This window comes from Diplotaxodon limnothrissa, linkage group LG23 (genome assembly GCF_057381915.1).
Source record: "Diplotaxodon limnothrissa isolate DT_005_m linkage group LG23, D_limnothrissa_male_GT1.1, whole genome shotgun sequence".
Classification (NCBI taxonomy): domain Eukaryota; kingdom Metazoa; phylum Chordata; class Actinopteri; order Cichliformes; family Cichlidae; genus Diplotaxodon; species Diplotaxodon limnothrissa.
The window spans coordinates 26,383,207-26,407,168 of record NC_140617.1 but is presented as its reverse complement, the minus strand read 5'-3'; the positions used below and the strand labels follow the sequence as shown (position 1 = coordinate 26,407,168).

Here is a 23,962-nt window from a genome sequence, read left to right as displayed (position 1 = left end):
TTAAACACGACCTATAACAGAGGTAGGATATCATCGATAGTATAACAAAAATGGTGCTTGGTAAGTTAAAATATAAATAAAATACAAATAAAGTAAAAATAAAATGCTATGAAAAAAAGCTCAATACAGTACATTAAAGTAGCTTTACAATGTAAAATATATCAAATGCAACAAGTTTGTTTTATATTTTCCCCCAAATGCTAACTTATGTAAATTTATAAATACTGCTTCCACCTGATTCCAATACAAACTATAAACTGACAGGCATGCTGTAACAAAAATATATTCATATGAGCACATTATACACTTTATTCTGGACTACATGTTCATTTGGACACAGTGTATATACTACAGTAGGCTACAATACATTATGACAGTAAAAGTAATACTTAAGAAGTGAAGATGCACTTCTCTAACATCTATTTATAGAAAAACATTAACTTTTACATTTTTTATGCCTCATTTAGAGCAGTTTACATGCTTGCACTGCAGCCTTGAGTTCTTCTAGACAGCTGTCCAGCAGACGCGCCGATGTCTAATGCACTTTGACAGGATGTTAAACAGTCTTTAACCTGCCAACTGCTGAGGAATGCTGTGGAAAATACCCAGCCAGGACTTTCCCCAAATTGCCCAAACTCATGTGTGAAAACAGGTTAAGATGACATACTGGTATTTTTTCAGTATACTCTACATGCACGTTTGCAAATGTAGAATATAGACAATGTTTACAATGTTCAAATGATATATATTTAAGTATAAAATAAATGTAATAAACATACTGTAAACATTGTAAATGTATATGCAGAAACAATGTAAAAGTCAGTGAAAGTGTCGCCTGCATAGACAATATAATAACTAAATGCACAGCTATAAAACATATGTACATTTTTCTGGGTAAATGTCTACACTGGACACATTGTACATATAAAACATAGATAATGCAAATGTAAATGTACACACTGCATGAAGAAAATGCATATATGAAAGCATTTTATGTAGCTAAATATAAAAAAACGACATAAAATATAGACATTTATAGGGATTTAAAAATGTTTAGTTATGCACAATTTGAAAGAAAACTCACTGTGTGATGTGTTGCCAATCGTGTGTGTGTATGTAGAAATACATGTATGGAGGAAATGTACTGTTTATACAGAAAATAATATAAAGTATTTTATAGATATTACAAGGTTACGCTGATATGCTCACCAGTTTTACAGGTGTCCATCATTAAGAGAGGTATATAAAGTGCATTTTATAGAAACATTTTAAGTTATATATAATATAAAGACATGCATTTGTTTTGTTTTGGGTTGGGGCTTTTTTAAGAGAAGCATCAGAAGACCACACTGGGTGCTACTCCTTGCAGGTAAGAACTGGAAAGAGGGGCTGCAGTTAACACAACCTCACCAGAATTGAACAGGTGTATGTAATGATGTGGACAGTGAGTCTAAACACAGCTAGTGTCTAAAGCAGCTCAAGCCATTACAGGTGTATAAGCATAAATGCAGATGCATATTGAACGGTTTATATATTGAGAGGGACACATTTACACATAAAACAATGACTATATATAGAGATGCAGTACTGATGCCCACATTCACAGGCATGCACACTCTTAATGTGAAAAACAAAACAACATTAAAACATATAAGAAAGTTTGAAGGTGGAGCAGCTTGTAAGAATGCACGGTGATCAGGTTCAGTATTCACCGACTACTAGTTCTGACAATATTTACAGCTGAGGATCAAATAATGAGATAACATCCGCAGTAATCGTTCAGTTTGAGAGCATGGAGTGTGCAAACTGCTGTGTCTCTCTGTCTCTCTGTGGGTGTTGAACCTGCCTGTGTTTGGTATTCCGTGCAGAAAGCCTCCCACGCCCCGTGTGTCCGCCCACGCGCGGATTTGCGTCACGCAGGGAGCAGCGTGGGCGAGAAGGAGCGAGCGAGAGAGAGAGAGCGAGAGAGAGAGGCTCTGTGGCAACCGCGCGGAATATCCCACTTTCTGCGGCTGCCGCATCAAGCCGTGCGCGCTCACGACGCGTCAGACAGGAAGAGCTGGCAAAATAAAAGCGTCGTTCTGTTTGAGTTGCTTTAAGCTCTCTTTATGGCAGTTTAATGTATGTAGTGAACGTTTAATAGAGTTTTTTTATTTACTTATTTATTTCGTTTTTACTTTCATTTAATTTAATTTTTCTGCATTTTTCCATAGTTTTGCAAAACTACAGACACTGTCTGTGCTTAAAGTCAAACAGTCTGAACACTTTGTGCAGTTTCTCTGTGACTGTTAAACGTCTGAGTTATTGGTGATTGAACATTCAGGCATGTCAGCACTTTTAAAAACACTCCCTGGTTCTATTTTCAGTAAAATAGTTTAAAATAGGAATCTGGTTCCCTGTTACGTCCGCCATGGAGGGTCACTGATGTGATTGACGTTTTAGTCAAGCAGAGGAACCCCTGCACTCACGTTCACTGGTCATTTGCATACATTATCTTTAATCCAGTTTAATCCCTGAGATGTCTTAATAGAAGAATAACTGCGATTTCAACAGTACGTCTCAGTTTTTCCACCAGATAAAGAAATGCTGTAAATGAACCAATCTGAAGAGAACACGTTAGTGCTTCTTCTTCTTCTTTCTTTTTTAGGGCTCACAACAGCTTCTCCTGTCATCGTTTATAACTCACAGAGCCATTAATCATAAAACATCCAACATTTTTGCAGCTCTTATTTAAACGTGTTCTTTCTTTCTTTCTTTTCTTTTCCCGCCCACTTTTCCTCCATTCAGAAGTGCGCCCGCACCTTCACCCAGTACCTTGTGTTTTAATTTTTTTTTTTTTTTTTTTTGCGTAAACGCAGGCGGAAGCGCAGGATCGCACTACCACGTCTGACTTGACGGTGCGGAAGGGGGAGTGGAGAGACGCTGGGAGAGGACTCAAACACTCACTCACATACACTCACACACACACACACACGCATTCATCATCCTCGCACATACACACACACTCACTCACACACACTCACTCACACACACTTTGGAGGAGGAAGAAGACGCACCGAAAGACGCACGAAGGTCAGCGGCTTTTTTACTCATATTCTGCGGTTTTTTCCCCTCCTTTCTCTTAACGGCAGTCGAGAGAGAAAAGTTTCCAGAAACAGAGAGGAGAGGAGAGTGGCTCGGTCTGAGCACGCAAACACAAGCAGGCGCGCTTCTTTTTGTCTGTGTGCGCCTTGGAGATAATTCTTGTCTTTATTCGTCTTTTGAATTTAGATTTTTTTTCCTCTCTTTTGAATTTTACGCACTTCGCTGCTGCTGCGGGACCTCTCCTTTGCGGGTTTCTTTGTGCGCAAATTGACACTCAGGAGTGGTAGTGTGAAAAGAAGAAGAAGGAGGAGGAGAAGGAGAAAAGGGAAGACGAGGAACCGGACCAGGGCGGACCAGAGGGGGGCAAAAACTCACCAGGTAGGCTCAATTAAAGACGGTGACCGTGCATGTAACCTGCTGCTGCTAATAATAATAATAATAATGGTGATTGGAAATGTTTTGCAAAGACACATTTTATGATTTTTATTTTTTATTTTCTTGGAAATGCTTGCAGACATTACTGCATGTGCTTTAAAGTCAGCTTAAAAATTCTATGAGGGGACGTAAAAACAGCTCTAAAGTCATTTTTACGCGCTGTAGCAAAACTATCCGCCTGTGTTATAGCACTGTAGGGATAATAATATCCACATGAGCGGGAGGTAAACACAAACCAAAGCGCTAGTCCATTAGAAACCGTTTATTTATTTTTTTAAAAACGGGATGGGAATGCCTCTAAATAAACATTTATATCCAAATTTCTAGCATCCTATGCAGGGTGGGTTGGTTTGCGGAGAGTGTCACGAGAGTGTCAACGGACAAGTTGCTACAGGAATATTTGAGGAAAGAGCGAGAGGATCTCCGATGTATTGTGCGTCATTTTGTGCCGTTTTTAGCTGCTTCATCACTGGAGCGAATGCCGGGTTTGAGTGGCTCTTTTTTCACAAAGGGTTGGAGTAACATCCCAGACAGTCTGGCAGATGAGCTGATGGTTTCCAGGCCGCTCGGGTGATGATATCAAACAGTAGTTCTGGGAATTTCCTCCTGAATCACAGTGAAATCAAAGGATTTCTCAGCTCGCTGAGGGAGGACTGCTGCTTCTGCGTGGCACTTCACCTGGAAATCCACTCATCATGAATGCGTGTACATGTGTTTTGTGTGTGTGTGCCATTGTGGCAGCGCACGCCTCGTTTCTCCAGGTGAAAAGATCCAACTGGCAAAACTCGCTTTTGTGGAGCAGGACTTCACTTAAGATTCTGCCATTCACACACACGCATTCATCATCCTCGCGCACACAGACGCACACACACACACACACCTGCTGTGATGAAACTAGAGTAAGATGGCTGGGAGTGTTTGTGCAGATGGTTGAAAGAATTGACAACAAGTGGAACTGAAGCGGAGTGAATGAATTCAGTGTTTCTATTTGTAGGCACACAGCAGTGTAGAGGGACAGATAACCTTCTGCTGCTGAAAACACTTATTGAACAAGAAAACTCCTCTAATCATTTCATTGTTAGTTCATCTGGTGGTTATTCTCTTTTTTCTGAAAGGAGGCACGCTTCGTATTCATTTTACTATCTTACATCACCGAGAAAACCCCAAAGAAATCATCCTATACTGTTCAACTTTTACAGCTTTTGCTGCATTTAAGTCACAGCAGCTTAATGCCAAGGAACAGATGAGTAAAACACCTGAGTATATGATGATCTAGCAGGGTTGGGTCTTTTCACAGTCAATTTTATTTGTTTTTTGCCACTTTTTCCAACCTATCAGTCTAACAATAAAGCATCTGTGGGGCTAAGATGGTGGTAAATACCCATCTTAGGTTGGCGAGTGCCTCCTGAGCATCTGAAGGAGGATGAGTGGTTTTATCATTAATGCTAAAATGATAGGAGAGGCGTTCGTGTTCATCAGAAAATGAAACTTAATTTATATGTTAGTTATGTGGGGTGTGCAACATGCTTAACAGTGGACCTGAAAAATAATAACAATAATGAGTTTATCCTCAAATATTCCATTTCCTAAACCAACATTTAGAGAAAAAAAGCATGTGTATGTGGGGGTTAATGGGGTCAATTCTAAAGGCTCAAAATGTGGGTTCATTCTATCCCAGAAACATAATGATCATATCAGAAATACGTAGACATGCAAATAGAGGCTATTTTCAGAAGTAAGTGAGCCCATGACCTTTACTCAACAAAATGACCTCAACACATGAGAGCAGCTCAGCCTATATGCTTGTGAAGTAAATTATTTTAAATGCAAAAAAGGGGGGAACCCATGGGAACAAATGAGTGTGGCGTGTTGCAAAAATAATGCAAGCCTGGACAACGTTTATTTAGTAAAGCCCTGAAAACTCGAGACAGCCCTTAATAAATCTGATGTTGCTAGCCATTTCTGGGTAAAAACGCTCCTTCAGGAGGAATCCCTTAGGTTTCTCCCTGGGTTGGGAATCGCATCTGTAACCGGAAGGTCGCCGGTTCGATCCCTGGGCTCTCTGTCCTGGTCGTTGTGTCCCTGGGCAAGACACTTTACCCTACTTGCCTACTGGTGTTGGCCAGAGGGGCCGATGGCGCGATATGGCAGCCTCGCTTCTGTCAGTCTGCCCCAGGGCAGCTGTGGCTACAACTGTAGCTGCCTCCACCAGTGTGTGAATGTGAGAGTGAATGAATAGTGGTATTGTAAAGCGCTTTGGGTGCCTTGAAAAGCGCTATATAAATCCAATCCATTATTATTATTATTATCATTGTTAAAAGGGAGTTTTTCCTCCCCACTGTCGCCAAGTGCTTGCTCATAGGGAGTTGTCCGATTCTTGGAGTTTCTCTCTGTTATTGTAGGGTCTTTACAATACAATGGTGTGATTTGGCTTTAAAATTGACTTGAACTGAAATTAACAAACACTGGAACATTCAGAGTTAAATGAGCAGTGTGGCTTTTTTAACCGGGCGTACATTCGAGTTTAACGTCGTTGCATGCAAACAAACACAGAAAGCTAAATACCAGCAATGTTTTCAGGGTTAGGGTTTTTTTGTTCTACCTGGTGGGTGGCTACAGAGGTATGGTTAGGCTAATATAAGCACAGATAGATGTAGGACAAGGGTCAAATTGGTAAATTCCCAGTTCATAGCCTAGAGCATGTCTGAGATTATCCATTTGCAACTGGAGGGTCATCATTAATGAGTTGCTGCATGGTTTCAGGTTAATCAATTTGAAAAAATCTTGAACAGAACAGAGAGGCCGACATTTACTAAAAAACACATGAATAAACTGGTACATGTATCAGCAAATCACATGCGGACAGCGGGATGTTGCTACAGTGCTTCTTCTGGCCTAATGCCTGATTGGTTGGTCACAGTCACATGGTGAGAATTTGCTCCTCAGAAAACTTTACTTTAGGCCAAGTGGGCAGTGCTACACAACTGTAACCACATTACAGTTACTAATCAAACAGTTATGGTAAGTTCCTCAGTTATCTGCATGAGAGGCAGATAGAAAAAAAGGTGTCGAGCATGCCATTTTCCCTAGACGAACTCCCGAACCAAGCAGCCAGAGCTGTATTTTCAAAAGTACGGCACGCAGCATCGTAGCCGCCCTTTTCTGCTTGTACCTCCTTCATTCGTAGAATCACTAAAGTGCTCTTTGGGCTGGTTTTCGGCTTTGTGTTCAGGATCAGGATGTAAGCTAGTTTAGGCTAGTTAACCGATGGCACATTTCCAAATAAGACATAAAAGAAGACACAAAATCAGCAACTGGGAATGAATAACTTCAGAGACTAGTCTACGATTAAGGTTGGGTTTTGTTTTGGGTAAAGAAATTGGATGTTGTTACCTTTCAGTCAAAGAGGATTTTCTGTTTTCCAGAAAGGCAAATATTTCATAAAAGAGGTGAAGGCTCACTGAACACTATCCCTAGATGGGTGACCTGGGTGACCTGGTAGATGTTACAAGATAAAAATGGAAAGTAATGTGTAAAACCAAACTCTTTTGTTTGTTTTTTTTTAAGTAGTGCCCATCGGACAGTCTGCCAACTTGTTTCTGGGAGCAGCGGGCAGTTTTTTCAGGGTTTCTATTCAAGATCCGGGCTAGGATTCCCAATCTATTAAGGCTTTTTAAAGAAGCTAATAATAACCTGATAGTAGGATGATTTTGAGACTGAGTTTGTGCTCACAGACTGTTCACCTGTTTGCAGCCAAATCCAGTTTTAATAGAACTCAGAATACAGGCGGAAACCAGAAAACTTCCAGAAGCAAAAATCCCTCGCCTACAGATTCACACACAGACGAGCAAAAGCTCTGAAGCGTCTGCAGGTTCAGAGTTGAATGAGCCAAATTACTCTAAAAATCTCAGGTTTTTATTGCACCTTTTCTCAGAGTACTAAATAATAACATTTCAAGAAAGAAAAAAACATCCTTATTCCAAGAATTAAATCAAATGTTGTGTGCAAGCTGCCAAATCAGGATGTTTTGAATCATAAATGAACCAAATCATTAAGATCAGTCATTTTTGCTGTTTTCATAAGATAAGAAGCTTGTGTAAGCGCTAAAACAAAAGCTCAAGAGTTCTTTGTGAACTCGAGCTTCATTTAGTTTCAGTTTTTGTCACATTTTGTTCACATTGAGCTTAAATAAACAAACCTTTTGTCATTGAAAGACTGGAAACAGTCACGTTTTCATGTGAAATTTTACTCTTGCTTTGACACAGTGATTGTTTTTTGCCGCGTCATTACTTTCTGTTAAAGCCGCCGTAGTTGTAAGGAAAGGCTAACGTAAACTCTTGAGGTGACATAAATGGAAAGCGAGCGCACTGAGAAGTTGTGCTCAGGAAACAACAAGCCTTTCTCGAGTTTCACATCACACGTTATATCCACATTTTTTAAAAGTTTTATAGTGAATGTGATGCAGACCTGTGAACTTAAATTACCTGTTATTACCGCCCGTAATCGTTCCTCCTTTTCCAACCGTCACTCCAGGAAAGACTATTTTTATTTTTTGGTTAAATGGAGAGATTTCTACAATCAGAAAGCACGTTGACCTGTTTGCAGCTGGAAGAAACAAGAAAAAAAAGGAGGCATCTTTCCTCTAGTCTAGACATGTTTACAGGTTTGCTGAGGGACACTGTTATTATTCAGTTGGTCATTTGTGTAGATGCTACAAAAGTTGTTATTCTAAACAGAATTTGTGAGTTTAAGATAAGGACGTGGAGTGGAAGTTTCAAAAGTTGTCTGATTCCGTTTTTAAAAAAATTATTATTTTTTTCCATTTATTGGGTTGTTTGCCTAAAACTCGTTTTTATAGAAGGAAACTGAGTTAGAGGAGCTCTTCTGGAGGTCACCTTGAGTGCCAGTGATCTCTGATATCTGTGTAGACTGAATAAATCCACGTATTTTAAAGAGGATGGTTTCAGTTTTCTGTCTTAGGCAGCTTTTGTCTTTCTCCCTGCTCACTCGACGCCTGCCTGCCTGGCTCCCTGGGCTGAGGCTCTCAGAGCCTATTCTGGGCGAGGCGAGCCCACCACCTACACATCCTGCAGGGGTGGAGAGAGGCATGTGGTCCTCCCAGTAACCCAGGCTCGCTGACTGCCACTCCTCTGTTAGCTGTAGGCCTCCGCAGAGCCTCACATGCACACAGGGAGAGTCGAAAAACAAGCCAGTTTCTGAGCTTCTCTCCTGTTTTCTCTGAGTTTGAGATGGCAAGTGACGAGATTCAATCATTTCTTTAAAATTAAAGGCCAAGCGAGCGTCGTCCTCAAAGGACGGCGAGTGGGCCCGCAGAAGACGTTTATTCACAGGGATTCACAGATGTTTGTAGACCCACATTTAGAGCTAAAGCAGCAATTTAAAAATGACATTTTTTGTACATTTTATTACTGTAATAACAAGTTTGAGAACAGAGTTTGCAAAGTGCTTTGGCAGGCGAGCTCAGAGGGCAAATTAGAATAGAAAAAACAACTAAAGTTAAGAAAAAGTTGTTTTTTTTAAATAAAAACTACAAAACAAGAACTTAAAATGTCTGTAATAAATAACAATAAAAGATTAAAATAACAGTAAAATTAAAAAGACAGTAAACTGACAGTAAAATAACAACGTCACTTAAACAGCCCTGTAAAAATGTGTTATAACACTTACACAGTTGTGTGCACAATTCCTGTTTTCCCAGTTTTTAAAGCTATATCCATGTGATTTATAGCTTTCAGACGGAGAAAACAAACCACTGTTGTGTGTATATATGTGTATACACAAGAAAGCAAAGGGCATGACAGGATTGTAATTGTTGACAGGATTGTAATTGCAATAAATAATGCAATGCAATAAGTACTTTGTTGCAACGTATATATTTCTTGTACCTTCTCAGTGCAGATATTGTATGCTGGATGGGCAGGTTGTAGCAACCTACCTGTGATGTGTCTGATTTATTAGTATGCTAGACCATATCCAGGTATGATCACCAACATGTGCACCGTGTTTTCTCCACACTCATTTGATCAAGTTCAAATTTCCTCCACGCACTGGAGTTAAATCTTACACGTGTTCCAGTAAAGATTTCCATCTATCTACATGTGTTGTATGAATGCTACATACAAGAGTTATCTGCTCGTGCATTGGTCTGTAGATTCAAGTCTCCACTTTGGAGCAGGAGAAGGACTCACCGGAGGATCAGAGGCTGAAAACAGCCAACATTTCAGTGTGATGTCTCCCTGAATTTTAATTGTAAACCACACAGGGATCGAATATAGAGAAGCCAGGATTGGGTTGATGCAGTGCTATCAACTAAAACCAATAATAATGTTCATTCAAGCAAAATATGGCACAGAAGCTCAAGGATATTTGGAAAAAAAACACTAAATGAGCTGCCTACGCACCCGCATCTGCTGTTAATTATGATTTTACCTTGTTTTTTGATTGTGTTTTGGATGTTTAGTAAGTAAATTTCAGTTGTAGGTTTTAGTAGTTTTACTGGACTACTGTTGTTCATAATTATTATTTCACTTCATTTCTGCCCTTTTCTTTGGTTTTAACGTTTACTTCTTTATTTGAGACACTTGGATCGACGTAGGTTAGTTAAAGCAGGGCAAAGCGAAAGCTGTTTGTGGTTTCTGGCGGAAAAGTGGAGGCAGATTTCACCTATCCACGCACCTGTGGACTCCTGATAAACAGGAACCCTGCACATGCCAAGGATAACAAGTGCAGTCCAAATATAATTCCTGTGCATTGTTCTTAGAAATGTGTCTCCATGTCGGCTCACAGCAGCTAATTCAGATGAGCAATGGAGCCTCCAGTGAAAACAGTAAAAACTGCATATTTATTTTTACATTTCTTTTTTTCATCTTCACATTCTTCAGCTGTGAAGATTCAAGTGAAAAACTTGACTTCCGTTTTTTGTCTCCAAGGTCAAAAGTCCTCATGCTCTCTTTTCAGTTTTAGTGTCTGCTCATTGAGAGAAATTCACATGTTCCTGCTTTGTTGAGATTGACTGCTGATGATCTTAACAAAGCACTGAGTTAGTGTCATGTGAGCGCATCATTTTTCCCCCCTTTCTGTTTTCTCCTTAAAGGGCAAATTGGTGTTTCTCACCATTTGGCACTCAGCAGGAGGATTTCAGTCAGAACGTGACTGATTTGACATTTCTACATCTGAAGCATTTCAACGACTCGATCTTAGAGAACTACCACAATCTGTTATTGTTATCTTATGGAAGATTAAGATTAAGGAAGATTGTTTCCTGGTACGGAAGTCTAAAATTGCCAAAAGTAAAAATAAATGGGGGGATTGTATTTCAGTGGTTATTTACAGTTTTCAACAACAATTGGAGAATGCTTTTAAAAAATTAAACAAACAAATAAAGCAGAAAAAACACAAATTATTGACTGTAAAATTGCAGGGTGTAGCTTTAGCTTATTATACCCACACATTTTACAGAGTATAATCTAAATGGTGGCACTTTTATAACTAAATTTCACCAGAAACAAAAAAGAAAGAAAATATTAATTTGTATTAATGCCTCTGTTTATATATTATTTTTCACTATTTGTTTTTCTATTGTTTTTTATTTATTTCTTTTTATTTATTTCTTTTTAATTTTGACAGTGTCAGTCCTCCGTACAACTGAACCAATTAGTAATAATATGTAAATAATACAGTATAAAAATCATCACAAATAACATATTTAATTGCTGATATTTATTTATTATTATTTGGATCAATGCCTCAATCGTTATTAGTTTTGCAATATTTATGTGGCACCTTCAATTTGGAGGTGGGGGGGTGGATTTGGCACTTTTGGCCCTCCACACATTCATCTTCCCACTATATTAATAGGTTATAATAACTGTTCATCCAATCGTGGTATTTTTTTTTTTTCAGATCAATATCTCATGTGTGACTGTTTGTTAGCTTAGCTTAGTGCCTGAGTGACCTTTGGCCTTCTGTTTGTCGTCTCTTAGGTATGGCAGCGGTGTTGCCGAGAACCCTGGGTGAGCTGCAGCTCTACAGGATCCTGCAGCGGGCAAACTTGCTCTACTACTACGAGGCCTTCATCCAGCAGGGCGGTGACGACGTGCAGCAGCTCTGCGAGGCCGGCGAGGAGGAGTTCTTGGAGATCATGGCCCTCGTCGGCATGGCCAGCAAGCCGCTGCACGTGCGCCGCCTGCAGAAGGCACTGCGAGACTGGGTCACCAACCCCGCCATCTTTAACCAGCCCCTCACCTCGCTGCCCGTGTGCAGCATCCCCGTGTACAAACTGCCCGAGGGCTCACCCACGCTGCTCAGCGCTCAGGACCGCGCCAGTACCGCCAGCGTCAAGATGCCCAAAGCCATCGCCGCCGCCTGCTCTGACCCGGGGAAGCTGGACGTGGCAAGGGACAAAGTGTCGGCCGGATCACCACTGCAGGGCAGCAGCGAGGTGAGGTTCTGGTCGGGCCACAGCAATGATAGCGAGCACAGCCTGTCTCCGTCAGACCTCGGCTCCCCATCTTCGCCCAGAGAGGCTTTAGAAGCTCTGGACGCAGCCGCTGTCCAGTCGGTCATGGAGTGTGTGGACAGAATGGCGCCTGGCCTCCCAAAGGCGGACCTGGCTGAGGTAAAAGAGCAGCTGAAGAACAACAAGAAGCTAGGAAAGATGATCGGACACATCTTTGAAATGAGCGATGATGATCCGCGAAGGGAGGAGGAGATCCGGAAGTACAGCGCCATCTATGGACGCTTTGACTCCAAGAGGAGGGACGGCAAGCACCTGACGCTTCACGAAGTGGGTGAATGCATATTTTTCTGGTTAATGTTGTCCTGTGGGGGTCTTCCTGTGTAACCTGATTTATCTGTACATGTGTGTCCCACAGCTGACGGTGAACGAAGCGGCGGCACAGCTCTGCATGAGGGACATGGCTCTGTTGACACGCCGCGACGAGCTGTTCGGACTCGCCCGGCAGATTTCCAGGGAGGTCACCTACAAATACACCTACCGCACCAGCAAGTAAGAGCCCCTTTTCCTTACTGAAGCCGACTTCAGATTTAAGTTGTTTGGTTTTAAAGCTAAAATGAGCCGACAGTGTTTGGACTACACATGTGACCATCTGTCTAAGCCCATCATGAATCACGTGTTCACATTTCTTAGCGTTTGTGATGCTTTCATTTTTAAAAAGCTTTCCCCAGGTAAATTGTCAGCTCAGCGAATTCTCGGCATAAAAACTGGATGTCAGTGGTTGCAATGGAACTGACATGTGTGCATTATGACTTTTCTCTGCAGGTCTCGCTGTGGAGACCGAGACGAGCCGTCACCTAAAAGAATTAAAACAGAGGTATGGTCAGATTTTTTTCAATTTGCGTCTTGATTTCAACATTTGTCAAATATTTTTGGGCTTTACTGAGATGTCTCTATTTCCTTTAAACTATCAAGAGACTGTCCTAACTCTGGAGTGTTCCTCCAAGCTAAAAAAGCTTCTCAGACTCTCCATGGTGTTCATTAGTTTTCCTTGTTCGATTTTAAAATTTACTGATATCCAAAAATCACTATCTGACATGATTTTAATATTTAAAAGGTGCTTCATACTGTAATTTAAACACCCTGAAATATTACAGAAGAACCAGAAAGAACCTCAGCTATCACATAATCCAATATTAGTAGCACTTGGCGACTGTGGGGAGGAAGAACCACCCTTTAACAGGAAGAGGCAATGAGAAATTCAGGAAAGATCTATTTTTTTTGTTGGAATAAAAGGTTTTAACTTGTTTTGTCCTAACTGATTGCAACCTGAATAGCTTCTGAACAGTTTCTGGACCCCTCAGGGGTTGTCTTCTACCAAACAGTCATTTTAAAATGAGAAAGTAATCCCTACGAAATGTTTCCTATTCATTAAATTCACCAGTTTATTTGAAAACATGATGACCGGAACTGCCTTGCTGGCTAATTTTCAGTATTTACAATGTGTGAAATGTAAAGATGTGGCCAGCTGGAGCTCCTCTGCAAGACTTTTTCAGGAACATTAAGGGCGAATCAGCATCACCATTGAATAGAGTACAAAGGACTCTCAGTGCTCCTCTCCTGACACAGTTGACTGAGAGAGTTGTCTTTGAATAGCTCCTCTCAGCGTGTAGACCTCTGATTGAAAACATGTGGCGGACGCACACTCGGCTGGGACCTCGGAGCTGCAGATAAGCCGACACCTGCTCACAAAAACTACTCTGAGCTCTTAAAGATGGGGGAATTTCTGCAGAAATCCACAGTGAGAAAAAATTCCCCCGAGTCTGTTAATAAACAAATCAAAGGAATTTGTATTGTGTAAGCTTTGATAAACCCAATAACCAAAATAAGTAGCAAGAAATAGCAGCAATACTAGTTCTTCTTTTAAATAAATAAGCTTTATTAGTGTGTTATTAATTAGTTTTTAAATTGTAACGTGAAAGAAAATAGTTGCAATTATTTATATGTTGACAAAATAAGTTCAAACTAATTAATAACAGAGTAAAACGCTTCTTAGCGACTTTATTCATTTTAATAAAATCTGCCTCCAGAAATGATATTTCTTATTTTAATTGTTTAATTGTTCTTTTCTATTAAAATGTTCTCTATATTGCCTGGAGTTTTCATTAATATTATCATTTTTAAAACCAGAACAAGCCTTGAACAGCGTCAGTGTATTTTGTGCAAATTTAACCTCTAAAAATTCTTATAAATTTGTCTTTGACCTGCTGCTCTGTTGCTCTGCTGTATACAGTTTCATGTGCTCAGTGAAGGGTGAAACATAAAACTAACCGTTAAATGTTATTTAAAAAATATCAGCCACAAATTGGATGTCAGTTCAAAAAAACACCTTCGTGCTTTGAAAATATTCCCCTAAGGTAGCTTTGCATGAATCACAGTTTAAAATAATCCATCTTTATATCATACTGAGCCTCGTTGATTTAGCTCCTCCCCCTTCAAGCCAACTTTCTTTTGATTGGCTACCACTCCCAAACAGAAGATTTAAAAAGCAGGTGGGTGGAGCATATAAGGAATTCCCTCTTACTGACATCATAAAAACCCATGAGTAGAAAAAACTGTTTGTGTGTTTGGAGCAGCTTTTAAAGAGTTCGGCTCATGGGGATTACCTGCACATACACTGACCTCATTATACTTTACCTGTGTGACTGACACTTCACCAAGATGTTAGCTGTCAGTTGCAGGGTTGAGATTTGTAGTTTCATACTAAAACACCATATTTTCTTGACTACTGAGAGAAACTCAATTTCTTCTTGGCTCTGAGAACCAACCAGAACCTTCAAATGAATCTTAAAGAAACAATAAAATGGAAACCCAAAACATGTATACGTGTTTGTCTGTCACACCAACAGGAGAACTTCTTCGACATCCAGGAGGCGCTGCAGGCCATCCACATGCGACAGGAGATGCTGAGGGAGCAACTGGCGTGCGCCAAGTCGAAAGGAGAGGAAACCGTTGGACGAAATCTGCAGGTAGCCATAACAAACACTTGCCATCTCAATTCCAGAGAAGCAGCTGTTATTTTGAAGCCTAAAGAGTTTATAAAAAAGTGGCTAAATCTACTGCAGTGGTGATCATTCAAAAAGGCTGTTTCCTAAGAGCAGACGTCAGCACTTTGTATTTCTTTTCCTCATCTGGATGTCTTTTGAGGTTGATCGCCCAGAGTTGTCTTATTGGAACGACTGTCGTTCCTCACCATGTCGCCAGATGTTTGAGGCAGTCCTAGTTAGACTCTTCACTGGTTTCCACGCCGCTGCTGCTGCTGTTCATAATTAGAGCCGGAGTGTAGGAGGACAGCTTTATGATCACTCATTAGCCAGAAAACATTTCAGCGCCTGCTCCCTATGTGAACACATGTGGCCTAACGTATATGTACTCCAGCTGATCACTCAGTGTTTGTTACACCCGTCACGCTGATGTGATTTCCACAAACAGCATTCAGGAGAAGAAGAGATTTCACGGTTGTGTTCGCACGGCAGGCCTCTCTGAACTGCTGCTTGTCTCTCCGTGCATGGACGTGTCCTGCAGTAATTTAAAGTGACAGAGATGTGCCGACTGACAGCAACCACGCTGCGCTGTTGTTTGTCAGACTTCACTTCGCTGAAGCTCATTTAAGGAGGTCATTTTCCTGCTTTCAAGCTCTTTCCCCGGGTTGGTTTAACGCACCCAAGAGGCAGATGCAGGGGGCAAAAGTTCACCCTCAGTCAGGTCACTCGGATTTAGGTCAAACCTCAAAGCAGTTCAGATATATCGCACATGCCGTTTACCTTACAGGTCTGAACCCTCACACGGGTGGATGACAGGATTAAAAAAGGATCTAGAAATCTTCATCGTGCTTCATAGTCATCCTCTAGGTATTATCTATTATAAATGAAGCAAAAAAAACCTCAGAAAGCGTTTTCTCTCTTTTCTACTTAACCTGCATGTTAAATAAGTACAATATCAGAAACTAGAAGGTAATAACTTTGAAATTAAGACACTGCATTTATCAAAAAGAATAAAATTCAGCAAAAATCGGTGGATTTTAAAGGATTTATTCATATGTATCAATTAATCTGTGTATGAAGGTAAAACTGGTTTAACCTCAGATGCTTCTTCGTGCTCTCACAGCTTGTTTAGCAATTATATGCAGAGGTGTAGCTAAAGAGGGGGAGCTGGGGTGGCCTTGGTGCCCACCTATAATTATACCAGAGCAACCATGTGTGGAAGTTACAGCGATTGTAGGTGTTGATTCTCTTTTTAAGGAAAATCTGTGTTGTCCTCCTTACAAAATATTACAAATGTCAAGTCACATAATAATATGCAATGAAAGCAAATTTGAAACAACAACAAAAAAAAAGTTTTTTAAGTTGAGAAGAATAAATGAGTTCGTTTTGCCTGTCATTCGCGACTCCCTATGTGTGAGATGTTTTCTTAACTTCTACCACTCAGTAAACTAAAACACTGGGTTAGCTCGCCGTTAAATCTCATGCTTCAGGCGAGCCGCTATATTGTTAGAGGGCAGCGATGTCTCCTGATGCACATTTATGAAGGCAGTAAGTTTATCCACGACTAAATAGTTTTAACTGGTTTGTTTTTTATTTCCCACGGAGCCTCCCCACCTCCACCGACTGGTTTTTGTGCCTGGAGAAAATCCTGGAAACGCCCGTGTGTGTGACCATGACCTTTTCCCCAACGGTCTGAGTGTCACTGTATTTACTTGAGTCATTATTTCTGTAGTTGGTATTAGCAATAACTGAAGGTCAAATTTATAGTGAAAAATTCCTGCCATTATGCGTTAACTCCTACTTTAATGAAGATTTAAACTTAAACTGATACTTTGATTATATTTTAAAATGTAAAAAGGCTAATTATGTTTAATTATGAAAGGTCTAAAATTTAAGAATGAGGCCCAAATCTATTGGATTTAACACTGTTTCTTTTTTGTTTTAGAGATTACTTGTAATCCTAATCCAACAGTTACAAGTAATTTGCACTTAAAATGTCCTTTATTTCTTAAAGGTGCATTGAATTCCTCTTTTGTTTATTTTATAACATTGGAACAAAGTCCACATTGTGGTTGGTACTTGATTAAAAGTTTCTTTGAAGATTTTTAAACCAAGAACTGGATTTAAATTTTTTTGTTCTCACGTTCAAGGTCGTCTTTACGTGCACCTCTGGACCGTACTAGTTTGTATTTTTACCTGTTAAAGACCAGTAAAGCTCAGAATCCACTTTTTTATCTACCTATAATGTCTCAGCAGATCCATTTATCACAGTCTTACTGAGAGTCCACAGATGAAAGTCACATCTTCATATGAAAGCTTGTATTTTCTAACATCTAGCACAGGGGTCTCCAACTTCAATCCTCGATTGCTACTGTCCTGCAGCTTTTAGATGCATCCTTGTTCCAACACACCTGAATCACATGAATAGCTTGTTACCAGGCCTTTGCCAAACTTGATGGCATGCTGAAGAGGTAATTCCACCATCTGATTCAACTGTGTTGGAGTAAGGACAGTAGTAGAACAGTAGCTCTCGAGGACTGGAGTTGGAGACCCCTGATCGAGAGACTGCAGAAGATATTTTTACCCACAGTTCATATCTGACTGCTCTTTGTTTGTGTCCACCAGATGCAATTGGAGCGTCTGCTGGCGAGGCAGATGGAGATCCTGCAGGATGCCGCTGTCCAGGAACGACTCCAGGCTCTGGACTGGAGGATCCCCCCCGCCGCCTTAAAGTACCTCAACAATGCACAGAACACCAACGGAAACGCAGCCGTTGACGCCAGCAGAGACAGCCAAGGTAGGGCGGCCGTTAACAGAGGCGTGTTTCACCCCCACTGTTAGATATGTACTATTACAAAAACATAAGGAATGAATTCAAATGTGACATGGAAATGAGGCTACATTTTAAAAAGGGATGAAGATAAAAACCACCCACGGCCCTCATGAAATCCCGCCGTCTTTGATGCTTATCAGCGGAAACCTGAACTTATCAAAACATTTCTGGTCGCAACAGGCACACCTCCTCAGTAAGAGGTCATACTTGTCAGTACAGCCGATAACAACACAATTAAAATTACACAACAAAGGAATTTAAAAAGGTGGAGTCTTTTAAAATTTTTATGATGCCTCGCTTTGGTTTGTGCAAGGAGAAAATACTTTTGACTCCAAACCAGTCAATCCAACGTTTAAGGTGTGATCATAAAGTTAAAGGACTCTGGCATTTAAATGTTTCTGTGAAGTTTACCAAACATTTCTCTTGAAGCATATTATTATCTAGTAATAAATCTCCCAGGACGTGCGAAAGACGATCCTGACTGAATAATGAGGTTAGATGCAACTCTGAAAGCAAACTGAAACTCAGGAATATTAAAAAAAAGAGCCCCAAACCGCTTCCAGTAAACCATAAATCTGTTTTTCTGTCACATATTAGCGGAAGAAAAGCTTTTTTTATGCAAAACTGCCCATGACGGCTTCAGCAAAAGCATAAATCTCCACTCTGTTGCAGTATTTTTAGCACCTTTTGCTAGTTGTTGTTGGTCTTAATCACAGTTGGAAGCAAAAGGAGTAAATCTCAGAGTAAGTAACTTTGACCTGATTGTTTTTACCCCTTGCCATTCACTGGAAATGTTCTTTTTTTTTTAAATCTATGGCTGCATCCACTAAAAGAAGATCCAGCCAAAAACAAACCTTTAATATAAAAACACCCAGAACTGATTTCCAGTAAATTAAAAACTCTATATTTGTTTGGCTTTTTCAAGTATTTTTAGTATCTTTTGTTGGTTGTGGCTGGCTCACTGGTGCCCCCTGTGTCTAATCAAGAGAAAACACCTAGTGTTTTTTTTTCCTTGCTTTTTTCCTTTGTAGCTTCCTTGGTAGTTTATATGTTTAGTGTATGATAATCTCCAATAAATGGAGACTATGCTGGGCATTTTTTCTGTCTATGAGCTAAAAAATATAATTTAATAATATACTAATAGTTTAATAACATGTTAAGTCACTCACATCTGTTTTCAGCAAAACATAAACCTCATATTTGTGTGGCGTGTTCGAGTCTTTTTAGATTCCTGCGCGATTGTTATAGTTGGCTCAATGTTGCCCCCTGTGTCCAGTTAAAAGAAAGCACCCAGCACGTCTTTCCTTGGTAATTTTAATATTTTCGTTTTGAAACATAACTGAACAAAAGTTGCCTGGCTAATTTTCAGATTTTTAAAACTGATAACAGTGTAGTGATTTAATATGTGATATTCAGGTTTTTGCTCTTATCGACTTTGCATGGATCAGCTGTTGTGTTTGTTGCAATCCAAGCACATGCTTACCCTAAGTTGCACCGGACCTCTGGTGGACAAACTGTGCAAAATCAACACTCAAAAAAATGGTTTAAGTGGGTTTCTGTCGTCTCGTCTTTTTATATTTTTAAAGTTTCTGGTCACATCACCAAATATATAATATAAATCAGTCCGTTTTTTTTGTTAAACATCTCAGGAGTTGAACCCGGCCGCTCTCAGTCATATGGCATGTGGTCATCCGCTCAACGCACTGAGCTAAACTGGCGCCCAGTCAGTTTTTTGTGATTAATGAGCAGAGATCAAAAAGCTTGAGTCTAGAAAAAACATATCCCTTTTTTGGCTTGTCTAAGCATTATTAGCATCTTTTCTTGTTTTTGTTTTGTTTTAGTGACTCACTGCTGCCCCTTGTGTCCAGTCAAGAGAAAACACCCAGCTGGGGTTTTGTTTTTGAGCCAAATCTTTGCTCTTTGTTGGTCTTTAAGCTGAATAGAGGCCGACATTCTTGGAGTGCACCAAGTAATTTGCAGACATGCTTCATGTCATAAATGTCACAGGATGCGTGGATGGAAACAACACCTATAGGTGCTGATTTTCCACACCCGGCCGCCGTGGCAGCTGTCACCTTTTATTTTGTATTTTTTCTTCATCTCCATTTGCTCCCACTCCGATTTCTCAAACAGAGAGGTGGTTGGGGGGGGGGTGCATCATTATTCAGGATCTTACTTCTCCTCCGGGCCTCATCTCATTTTTATCCTTTTCCTCCCTCACCCACTCCCGACAGCTCATTATATCGCTGTTCCCACAAATCCCACAATGCACCTGTAATTATCACGCCCGCCCCCCTCCAGGCAACGATTGTTGCCTGGAGGGGGGCGTCTCTATCTCTCTCTCGCTGTTTACTTCTCTCTCTCTCTCCTCCCCCTCTTCTTCTCTGCTCTCCTTTCTTATTTTCTTCTTCTTCCCCCCTTCTGTCATTTTTCTTCTCCTGCAGGTTTCCTTTTTATTCTCTCGTTCTCTGCCCCTTTATGTTTTATTCCACTGGGATAAAACCCTGAAATTTAACAACAAACTGCTCAGTAGAAGCACCTCTTCTTTTGCATTTTTTAAAATGAAAAACAATAAGAAATGTTGAGTGTTAATGCTGGGAATTTTAAACAGCGTGGATGCTGAGATAGTTTTTAAAAAGTTGGCTTTCAATAAAACAGTTGATTTATCTGTAGAGGCTTAAGGATTAAATCATGGGGTACATGCAGCGTCCATCCTGGCTTTCCATCATTTGAGATTTGACTGCAGCTCTTTTAATTTCATCATCTTCCTACACAATAATTTAATGGCACCCAGCTCCTTAAATTTCCATAAGAGCAATAGAGACTTGTATGGCCAATAAGGCAAGTCTGTTTCACCTAATTTGAAAAGAAGAAAGAAAATAACTGCAGCTTCTGACCGTTTGAGCTAAAACATCTGGATATTTTTAGATATTTTGCAGATTTTCTGGAAGGTTAGATGAAACATGGCATCCTTGCAAAGTCAGGCTAAAAGCAACACTTGGAGCAGCTGCTGGTCTGCGAAATATACTTTTTCTAGCAGAGCTAAAATAACCAAAACTAGGAAGTCTGTATGTCATGTCATGTTATAATAGCAGACCTCATTATAAGGGTATAATTAACCTCAGTCTACTGCATATTTATTTGGTAATCAAACAGTGATGTTATATTAATCAATTAGTTAATTTTAGTAAATGACTTTGTTAGAGTCACTGCATTACACTGTTTGTACAAACTCAGCATTGTACAAATAGTGTATAAAGTACATTTGGTTGCTTAACAAAGCTTTTATTGTGAAACATTTTCGGAAACATGCATTCATTTTCTTAACAGCTTATTTAATTTAGGGTCTCATGATCAGGGGGTACAGCCGTCACAGGCCGAGAGGCGGACATCCTCAACATGCTGAAGAAATAAATGTCAGACTTACTTTTTTTTAAGAAACATGACAAAAAGAGAGAGAAATGACACATACAGAGAAGTGAGGAAGACAATCAGACAGGCAGAGATGGAGATTTATGATGATGAACATTTAATGATCCTGTCAGGTAGCTTACAGTTTACTCTAATGTACTGTGATTACATCAAACACCACTGTTTATAATGTCTCTGGATAAACTATTTAAACCTGAATATGTTAGTTGTAACAGCAAATGTATTATTTTACACACTATGTGTGACACCGCCTTAAAAATGAAAGTGAAAAGCTGCAGTGTCACTGTCCTCTAAGTTTATGCAGTGCCTTTTTTATACAGTCATCGGAGATTACACAGACAGTGTAAACACTTCATATGAAGTCCAGCTGAACAGGCTCAGACAGAAGTAAATCTTTACGACGCCTCGCTTACCTTCTTCTTATTAAAGCTCGTCTACCCTCCAAAGAAAAGAAAAGGACCTTTATATCTATTTCAGCTTAATTGAATAATTTTATCCCAAAAACAGAACTCTATCTCCTTTTTTGGAAAAAGTGCATGGAAACTTTAGAAAGCAGGAAATATATGAAAGGCCATATCTTTTAGTACAGCACATGTTGTGTGATTGAAAGCTGCACTATTAGCAAATAGCTACAAAAATGACAAAGTCATCTGGCTCTAATGTCACATTTCTTTGTATTGTGTGTAAAATTCATACCTTATACATGATAAAATATCAGCAAAACAATCCCAAGACAGGAGGCTAATGTGCATATAAACAACTAAATAACAGCTGCATTGGGCACGAGCAGTCGAATGTGGTAGAAAATACTGTCACAGCTTCCCCTCATCCACCCTTTTCTCCTCCGTCTTTGTTTCTTTTTTGTCTCTCAGGGGGAATAAAAGGCAAACATGAGGGATCAGCAGCTTAACACACACACAAACACACTCATTTTGTTGCCACTGGGAATATTGAACATGTAAAACAAAGCTGGTGTTACATCAAACATCTGGGCTGATGTTGACTTCTATCCCAGTGGATTTACTTTAGCTTAATCTCAGAGATAGTAGGTGAAATTTTCATTTTGTACTGGGCTGTTGCTTACTGAATATTTTTTATGTCACTATTGGTTGTTATTCCCTGAAATTCCTGGTGAAAATAGTGGCGAAGAGGGCAGTTATAAAAAACTGTTTAAGGTACTTTAAAGGTTCTTTAGCTCACTTTTCTTTGAGAAACTGATTGGGAAAGCTAACTGTTTTTGCCTTTATTTTTTACTTTTTCCAGATGAACGACCAATAAACTTGCGGGTGGTAAGTCAGAACATGCAGGAAGGCGACCTCCCACTGGGCAAGCAGCTAGCCAATGAACTGAAGCGCCATCACAACCACATCAACAGCAACAACAGCAACACAGATGAGACCAAAACACCAGCAATAGGTTAGTGATGGCGACTAACCTGAAATGATATTCATACAAAAAATGTAATGATTTTTCAAATGAGCAGGAAGTTAAAAGGCTGTGCCTTACTCAAAGACACTTTGGACAAGATTTAAGCTCATGGAAGGATACATACAACAAAAGTGTTTTACAGTAACCGCTCTGCAGGACTTGTTTGTTATTATGAAGCTCTTTGCTGATGACATTCTCCTTTTTCCTTCAGAAAATGGAACGTCACAGCGGGCGTCCACGAACGCAGAGAAGAAGACCATCAAGTCAGAGCCTGAAGACTCCACATAGTGCCTCCCGCCTCACCATTCGACCCCCCCCCACTTCATTCTACTCACACTTGACAGTATGCAGTTACTATCCATCAATAGATACTAAGCAAGCACAGACACAGTAGAGCCTTAACAACCAATGTTGCCTCATGAATAGCATTTATTTTTCTTTGATTTAGTATGTTTGTTTCTTTGTTTTCAAAGGTATCTGCCAAAGCACCTAAAGAGCATTTTGAGAAGTTCTTCAGTGCTCTCTGGTCTTTGTCTGTTGATTAGTTGTACACATTAGATGTACCTGTAATTTAAGAGTAATCTGTTGCAGACATTTGTGTCCTCTTTACCTCTGCCTTGGTGTTGGTTTTCCTGCTTTTTTTGGACAGCCAGAGTGCAGGCTGTGATGCTGGGGCTGAATCTTAACTCACGCGTAGATTCAAAGATGGGGGAAAAAGCTAATTTCTGGAAAACTTTTGCCATGGTGCTGTAAGTTTAGCTTCTTGATAACACTTTATATTTCCCAAATCTGAAAGAGAATGTTATCAGATTTGGCATTTATTTATTAAATATTTAACAACCATGTTTTTGAAAACTTTCTATAGTCTAAATGAATTGGAAAAGACATTCGTGGTTCCCAGAGGACGAATCTCAGGCCTTGTTCAGGCTGCTAGCTCAAATCTGTTCAGAATTTGGAAAATAAAAACTCATGAAATTTGATTATTCCAAACAGGGCCACACCCCATTTGGAGGTTCCTTAAAATGAGGGATTTAAGTAGACTTTCAAAAGCTAATTTTGGGCTAATCTCACCTCATTGTTGTTAACGCTTTATAAAAGTAATATTTAAAGGCGATGACATCTGTGCCAAAACTCAGGATAAATAGCTAAATATTTTATGTGTCGTGTCTGAGTATTTTATTCAGTATATGTAGGAATCGGAATTTCAGTGAGTCAGTCAGTTACCTACTT

General features: G+C 39.9%; 1 protein-coding gene across 1 annotated transcript; it reads left to right on the top strand.

The window, feature by feature from the left end:
- Nucleotides 1-2,955: 2,955 nt before the first annotated feature.
- LOC146608211 (NGFI-A-binding protein 1-like) lies at nucleotides 2,956-23,020 on the top strand. The gene is made up of 9 exons (XM_085347795.1): nucleotides 2,956-3,072; nucleotides 3,363-3,462; nucleotides 11,523-12,325; nucleotides 12,414-12,547; nucleotides 12,821-12,872; nucleotides 14,905-15,024; nucleotides 17,665-17,836; nucleotides 22,568-22,720; nucleotides 22,944-23,020. Exons 3-9 carry the CDS (start codon nucleotides 11,525-11,527, stop codon nucleotides 23,018-23,020), a joined length of 1,509 nt encoding a protein of 502 aa, XP_085203921.1. The 5' UTR covers nucleotides 2,956-3,072; nucleotides 3,363-3,462; nucleotides 11,523-11,524.
- Nucleotides 23,021-23,962: the final 942 nt, after the last annotated feature.

What these genes read in the sequence shown, in the direction of transcription:
- LOC146608211 (XM_085347795.1), top strand. Translation starts at nt 11,525, where the DNA reads ATGGCAGCGGTGTTGCCGAGAACCCTGGGTGAGCTGCAGCTCTACAGG. An exon ending in TACACCTACCGCACCAGCAA is followed by an intron (nt 12,548 to 12,820) that starts GTAAGAGCCCCT and finishes TTTTCTCTGCAG; the next exon opens with GTCTCGCTGTGGAGACCGAG. An exon ending in GACCAAAACACCAGCAATAG is followed by an intron (nt 22,721 to 22,943) that starts GTTAGTGATGGC and finishes TTTTTCCTTCAG; the next exon opens with AAAATGGAACGTCACAGCGG.